The sequence below is a fragment of the Gadus morhua genome, chromosome 10, assembly GCF_902167405.1.
Source record: "Gadus morhua chromosome 10, gadMor3.0, whole genome shotgun sequence".
NCBI classification, from domain to species: Eukaryota; Metazoa; Chordata; class Actinopteri; order Gadiformes; family Gadidae; genus Gadus; species Gadus morhua.
Genome location: NC_044057.1, coordinates 25,015,571 through 25,023,070, shown reverse-complemented (window position 1 = coordinate 25,023,070; position 7,500 = coordinate 25,015,571). Strand labels below are relative to the sequence as shown.

Below are 7,500 nucleotides of genomic sequence, written 5' to 3'. Positions count from 1 at the left end.
TGCAGCGGATAACTGCGTCTGTGTCTGTGCCGACCGTGTCTCTCGCCGAGTCCCCAAACACAGACCGAGTGAAGATATGGATGTCTCTGGGCCCCGCCGGCGCCCCCTAGTGCTAACACTGGTAGTGGATGTGCTGGTGCTGGTGCACTTTCCCGTCCACGTGCGAGTGCGTGTGCGTGTGTATGTCCGTGTACAGCTTGGGGTACACCTTGGGTGCCAGTCCCGGGCCTCCCTGGGCCAGGAGCAGCTGCTGCTGCTGCTGATGGGCCACGTAGTCCTCGTAAGACAGGCAATCTTTGTTCCCATTGGCCGGCGCGCCGTGAGCCGCGGGGCCGGCTCGCTCCCGATTGGCCGCCGTCGCGGGCCGCTGGACGGACGGCAGGGTGGAGGAAGACGAGGAAGTGGAGGTGGAGCACGTGCGTTTTGATTGGCAGAACCAGAGAAGGGCGGTGCCCAGTATGAAGACCACGCCTGCTGGGATGCCTATTATCACCGGCCAGGGGAGGCTGGGGGCGGTTGCCATGGGAACGGGGGCGACGTTTGGCTTCAAATCTGGAAGATGAATGGTGGAGGGGATGAGGCAGAGAGAGGGATGTTTAATAACCACAGAAAAAAGAGCTGTGAATCGTGTGTAGTGATAAGCACACACGTGCATCATACAGCAGTATTCTAACCACTGGGGGCCACTCAAAGCATTGATAGATATTCAACAAATAGCAAGAAGGTAAAAGTCAGAGCATACCAATAATTTAACCAGGAAACCCTCCATTTATCCAGTTATGTCAAACATACCGGCTTTATCTACTTTTCTTGCCATCAGGTAGCCAGTATAAAGTCGCTCAAGTTGCCAAAAAGAACACAAAAACTCCTTGATTCCCTCTGCTGTTAATATCACATAAAACTATCAACATGAAAATGAAACAGTTAATATCGCATACAACTAACAACGTGAAAAGGAAACTGTTAATATCATGTAAACCTATTATGAAAATCGAATTGTTAATATTACATAAAACCAACAACATGCAAATGGAACATTATCCGGCTCGTTGCGATTTCACAGTTTGCTCTTCCCTTTCGTCTGTTGCAAGTAGATATTGTGTGTTTCTTTTGTTTACCACGTCAAAGAAATATATACAAATATAACTCCACAATCGAGGTAGACACACCACACACACACACACACACACACACACACACACACACACACACACACACACACACACACACACACACACACACACACACACACACACACACACACACACACGCGCACGCACGCACACACACACACAGACCTGGCAGCACGGTGAGGTAGGCGCTCCTGAAGCTGTAGCCCATGGTGTTGGCCCCCAGACAGATGTACATGCCCGCGTCCTCCTCCTTGGCCCGGCTGATGAGCAGCTTGTTGAGGTAGGAGCCGTCGGGCCGCGACCACACCTCCCCCGTGGGCAGCACTACGAAGCGGTGGTCTCCAACCTTCAGAACACAACACGCCGTCAGGGCCACTGGACGGCTGAGGCTCTTGTAATGCACTTTCAGTTTAGCTTAGCGGTGGGGTACATATAATTTTTTTTTTATATGTATATATTAGGGCTGTCAAGCGATTAAAATATTTAATCATGATTAATCGCATTAATGTCATAGTTACCTCATGATTAATCGCGATTAATCATATATTTTTTTCTATGCTAAATATCCCTTGAATTCTTTGTCCCATTAATTTTTCTCATTTTAATGCTCTTATCAACATGGAGAAGTGCATCGGCTTGCCTTGTGCCAATGTTTTTTCATTGATAACAACATTGGCATATACTGATCAAAACAGGACGGTATCTTTGTTTGAGCCCAAAAAAAAACAAAAAACAATTATTTGCGTTAATCGCGCGTTAAAAAAAATTAACGCCGTTAAAATTGGTTTGCGTTAACGCCGTTAATAACGCTGGAGACATGGGAGATAGATGGGAGGACATACAGCCAAGGGCCACGGGTAGGAATCGAACCCGGGTGGCTGCGATCAGAGCTAAGCCTTCATGGTATTGCTACCCGGTACGGGCAACCGGTCCGCCGCAGGGGTAGGGCCGTTAATAAAGGGTATTTATTAGAGCTGTTAAGCGATTAAAATATTTAATCGTGATTAATCGCATTAATGTCATAGTTAACTCTAATTAATCGCGATTAATCGCAAATTATTTTTCTATGCTAAATATCCCTTGATTTTTTTGTCCCATAATTCTTCTCATTTTAATTCTCTTATCAACATGGTTAAGTGCATCGGCTTGCCTTGTACAAATGATTTTTTATTGATAACAACATTGGCATATACACTGATCAAAACAGGACGATACAAAAAAAGAGCCTATAGTGCAATTAAACGACTGCTTTGAACAAATGTCATTTGAACATAGCAGTCAGGCTACTGCTTCTTTGTTTTGAGCCAAAGAAAAAAAAAAAAAAATATATATATTATTATTTTTTTTAATAAAATAATTGCGTTAATCGCGCGATAAAAAATTTAACGTCGTTAAATTTGGTTTGCGTTAACGCCGTTAATAACGCGTTTAACTGACAGCTCTAGTATTTATCAATCAAATAAAGAAAAATGTATTGAGTCAGGTAATACACAAACTATCAACCCAATAGACCGAACATGTGCCCTAAGTTCTGTGAAGCATCCATCCATATAAAAACCACATCTTCCTATAAACTATAACGACATCACATGTCGCGGAAACAATGACACTCTCGGGTACATGTGTGTGTGTGTGTGTTAGTGTGCGTACCTCGATGGTGGAGTTATATTTGTTCTCGTCGCCTGGCTCCACCCTCTTCAGCCACTGGATGACAGGCTTGACGTCGCTGCGGACCTTACACTGGAAGGACGTGGTCCCCCCGTAGTCCACAGTGGTGTTGACCGGGTGGGTACCGGTCAGGATGGGCTTGGAGTTGGTACGTTCTGAAAAAAGGGGGGAGGGGAAGACTCCAATCAATCACAAGGTATTGCTTTTTGTACTTTGTAGTGCTGCTAGACTATGTAGTGGTGTGTGATCATGTGTTTGAAGTCAGCGGTCGCTGCATGTATCTCCCCTGACAGAGATACCATCCCATTTGACAAAAGACATCCCTGATTTGATTACTTCCATCCTATGCTTGCCTGGGGGATGAGTGTGTGTGTGTGTGTGTGTGTGTGTGTGTGTGTGTGTGTGTGTGTGTGTGTGTGTGTGTGTGTGTGTGTGTGTGTGAGTGTGTAAGCAGGTGTGCTTGAATACATAACAGATGTGTGACGCAGAGAGGGAGTTTAGTCTGAGGCAATCAACAAGCAGCCATCAATACCACACACACACACACACGCACACCCACACACACACACACACACACACATACGCACACTCACACAAAAGCACACACATGCACAGATGCTTTTATTTATTTATATGCACACACACTAAAATCAGCTTAAAAACACACTCATGGATGAGTGTGTTTCAAAACGTCTCACATCACTAATTATTTCTATCCAGAAACACATGTATTCCATGATGATACACATGATGTTACAGTCCTCTATCGTTGGAACTAGTGATTGTGTGTTTGAAATGTTTTTCTATTTTAACAAGAAGAAAATAAGATGCTTCTGTAGCTGTTAACAATTTATGTCTCAACCACAACTTACTTATTACTATTAGGTAATCTTTGATCCAAAGCGGCTATCAGTGGGTTTAGAAACATGTCATTGAGGAGCAGGTAGGAGTTAAAAGACCGTGCTTGAAGACGTCGGGGATTGAACCCAGAACCTTTCGGTTACTAATAGAGTCAAACCCCATAACCGCTACACTATCCGGCCCCAAAATGAGCTCCATCATTTTCCACACAAAAAATGCGGAATTCTATTTCCCCCAAGATAAATCCCGACCCTAACCAACACACACCAATCAAAACCCCGCTCACGCCGGAGTGACAGATGGAGGGCGGGACTTACGGATGACCTCCAGCTTGTAGGTGGCGTGGATCTCCCCGGCGGGGTTGGACACGTGGCAGGTGTACTTCCCGCTGTGCTCTGGGCTCAGGTTCCTCAGGCTCAGGGTCCACTTCTTCCTCCCTCCTTCTCCTTCGCCTTCTCCTCCTGCTTCCTCCGCTCCCCGCTCCTCCACCGCCTCGGCCGCGCCTTCCTCCGCCTCCAGGGGGCGGTTGTCCTTCAGCCAGACGATGTCCGGGCGGGGCTGGCCACTCGCCGTGCACTTGAGGCGCACGGAGCTGCCCACGGGTCGCGCGATCACACGCTTCCTCATCTTGGCCGGCTGGGTGAAGCGGGGACGCACTGATGGGGGTGGGGGTGGTGGGGGTGGGGGTGGTGGTGGTGGTGGTGGGGGTGGTGGTGGTGGTGGTGGGGGTGGTGGAAAGGGGGGGGGGGGGGGGGGGAGAAGAATGAGATTGCACATCCTCGGCATATTTCATTTTGTTTTTTTATTTGACCTTTATTTAACCAGGAAAGTCCCATTAACAACAGTCCCGTTTCCACGGAGACCTGGCCAAGACATACGTTCAAACATACGTAAAGACACACCCTCAAAGACACACACTTCCACGTGTTCTGTAATAAACAACGGTTATAATCTCCAACACATCAGTGATATGGTTGTGGGCTCTAGGGTCTCCTGTTTTCTTTTTTTAAGGTTCTGGTTGGTTTCAACACTGACTTTTAAATGTTTTGTACCGGCGCTTTTACGTACAACACATCACATTCTTGGGAATGTGATGTGTTGTACGTGTTTCTGGATTTTGTTCCCTGATCTTATGCATGGGGGACCAACACAGTATCAACCTTGGAATTGAATAAGGCGTATTCAAAGGTACTGGGTTTGATCCCCAAGGCTCCACAGTCTATTGTTAAGCATCCTTGGGCACCGCTTAGATGGAAGTGTCTGCTAAATGAATCAGTCGTAAAAACATGCACACGCACACACACTTTTTGGGCAGCATTAGCACGTTCGAGAAGTGAAACAAGGCTAAAACAATAAAAGGCACTACTGAGGAAGATACTGTAAATCACAGTAGACAGCTTTAACGTTTATGAGGCGTAGCCTACTGCAGACCAGGAGGAACAGATCGGACCTGCAGAGTCTCTAGAAAGTTCTTATGAGACACTTTTACGGGATTAGGAAACGTATTCAGATGCACTAAAGTAACTTTGCTAGCTCAAATAAGTGTGAAACTGATTTGTGAATAATAACAACTGATGTTCACTGCCAGGTCACAACTTCTTGGTTCTGTTTTGGGTTAGCTTATCATGAGATACTTTAATCAAAGTCCCTGGTAGACTGGTTGGCTATGTTTGGAATATTCTCCTGTGTGGGGAGGGGTCAAAGTCTTGTAATTGATCAGTAATTGTGGTTTGTTCCGTCTCCCCGGCATACATTGCCAGCAAGCATTAGGTGGAATAAGAGGAAGTAAGTAATGAATAATAATTATTTCTGTCCAGCGTGTACTCTAGGGATTCAAATTCCTCTATGGAGGTTAACTGACTGTTTCTCAACTGTTTGGGAGAACTACAGTAATATAGTATACACATAACTGATTTTGTTGACTGATAGATACTACGATAGATAGGTGGATACACCACCCTCCAAACGTACTAAATGGAAGGGTGGTAAAATCATGCTGTCCATGGGAATATTGGCGAGTATTGTGTATGGGTCGTTTGTTCTGACATTTGGTCTAAACCGCACAAAGTGGAACAATAGGAAGAGGAACAGCCCCTGACCACATAGTGTCTCAACATGAATAACAGGAACACACTACAAAATGGCCGCCAGGGTTTGTTGACGACAGTTTAGCGAATGAGCGAACATTTGGGAAAGCAGCCAGGATGAATGAGATCATGATCCGAACTCTTGCCAGAATATTCCCCTCCTGGCTGAAACTGCATATGGCTTCGTCTCTCTTTGTTTAGGCGAGGTAAATTGCAGTAGTGAACTTAATTGTTTTGCTAGGTAAATATTTTCAGTCATTTCCTCTTCTCTGCTGCACAAAATTGCATACGTGCAACTTAGATTACCATCATTACCTACTTACGAACACGGAGACAGACATACACACAAACACACGTGGTCACGGACAAACACACACACGCGCACGCACGCACGCACGCACGCACGCACGCACGCACGCACGCACGCACGCACGCACACAAACACACACACACACCAACATAGCATACAATCAAGTGCCTCATTCATGAAACACATCATGTTTGAAAGCATCGAATATGTCCATGATTTGATAGCAAACCTTGAATAAAAAGTCAGAGCTAACCTTCAGGTACTGAAGCTGACCTCGCATTACAGACACACTTAATCCTCCATGCGGTCAAGAGGACCTGTTACAACAAACCTATTGGCTCACTATAACATGTTACTCATATCTCTCCTGGCAACCGGCGTCAGGAGAAGAAAACATAACCAAGAGACAAGAGATCAAAGAGAAAATAAGCTATTGGGTTGGGAAGAAGGGCCAGAAGTTTTACGGGAGCGCTTGATTTTATAACCCTGATGGGCTGACCCCCAGTAGATACTCATGTTGATAATGGGGGGGGGGGGGGGGGGTTGCTCAGAATGAAAGACGGAGAGTCTTGACCCTGTATCTTTGTACATGGTGGTTAGTTCACCTCTGGGTAAACAAACAGCCGGAGAATTATGTGTCAGGGTGGCATTACTCAGCGGGAATCTCACCCTCCCCCCCGCTCCCCCGCCAACCGGCTGACCCCTAGGCTGGGCCAGATAACAAAACAAACACACCTCGAAGGCTCTAAAGAGCTGCCGCCAGTCATCTGTATTGAGACCATGCTGCTGGGTGTGAGCAGGACCAGACAGAAGGGATAGAGCACAGAGAGAGACACCCTTCTTCTCCTTTTTTGCATGAATAATGCCAAGTGAGGTTTTGCTTTACTGTGTGTGAGAGGGATTGAGAGATAGAGAGAGAGAAAGAGAGAGAGAGAGAGAGAGAAAGAGAGAGAGAGAGAGAGAGAGAGAAAGAGAGAGAGAGAGAGAGAGAAAGAGAGAGAGAGAGAGAGAGAGAGAGAGAGAGAGAGAGAGAGAGAGAGAGAGAGAGAGAGAGAGAGAGAGAGAGAGAGAGAGAAAAGAGAGAGAGAGAGAGAGAGAGAGAGAGAGAGAGAGAGAGAGAGAGAGAGAGAGAGAGAGAGAGAGAGAGAGAAAGAGAGAGAGAGAGAGAGAGAGAGAGAGAGAGAGAGAGAGAGAGAGAGAGAGAGAGAGAGAGAGAGAGAGAGAGAGAGAGAGAGAGAAAGAGAGAGAGAGAGAGAGAGAGAGAGAGAGAGAGAGAGAGAGAGAGAGAGAGAGAGAGAGAGAGAGAGAGAGAGAGAGAGAGAGAGAGAGAGGGAGGGAGGGAGAGAGAGAGAGAGAGAGAGAGAGAAAGAGAGAGAGAGAGAGAGAGAGTGAGAGATAGAGAGAGAGAGAGAGAGAGAGAGAGAGAGAGAGAGAGAGAGAG

General features: G+C 46.4%; 1 protein-coding gene across 2 annotated transcripts in view; it reads right to left on the bottom strand.

Annotated features, from left to right (window-relative positions):
- fgfrl1a (fibroblast growth factor receptor like 1a) overlaps positions 1 to 7,500 on the bottom strand; it is a 56,893-nt gene that overhangs the window by 963 nt on the left and 48,430 nt on the right. For both annotated transcript variants that reach the window (XM_030367697.1, XM_030367696.1), the window contains 4 exons: positions 3,980 to 4,318; positions 2,784 to 2,956; positions 1,299 to 1,479; positions 1 to 552 (listed from right to left, as the gene is read on the bottom strand). The exon at positions 1 to 552 is cut by the window's left edge and continues 963 nt beyond it. In XM_030367697.1, coding sequence (XP_030223557.1) covers positions 113 to 552; positions 1,299 to 1,479; positions 2,784 to 2,956; positions 3,980 to 4,318 — 1,133 coding nt within the window. In that variant the 3' untranslated portion in view covers positions 1 to 112. The remainder of the gene's footprint in view (positions 553 to 1,298; positions 1,480 to 2,783; positions 2,957 to 3,979; positions 4,319 to 7,500) is intronic.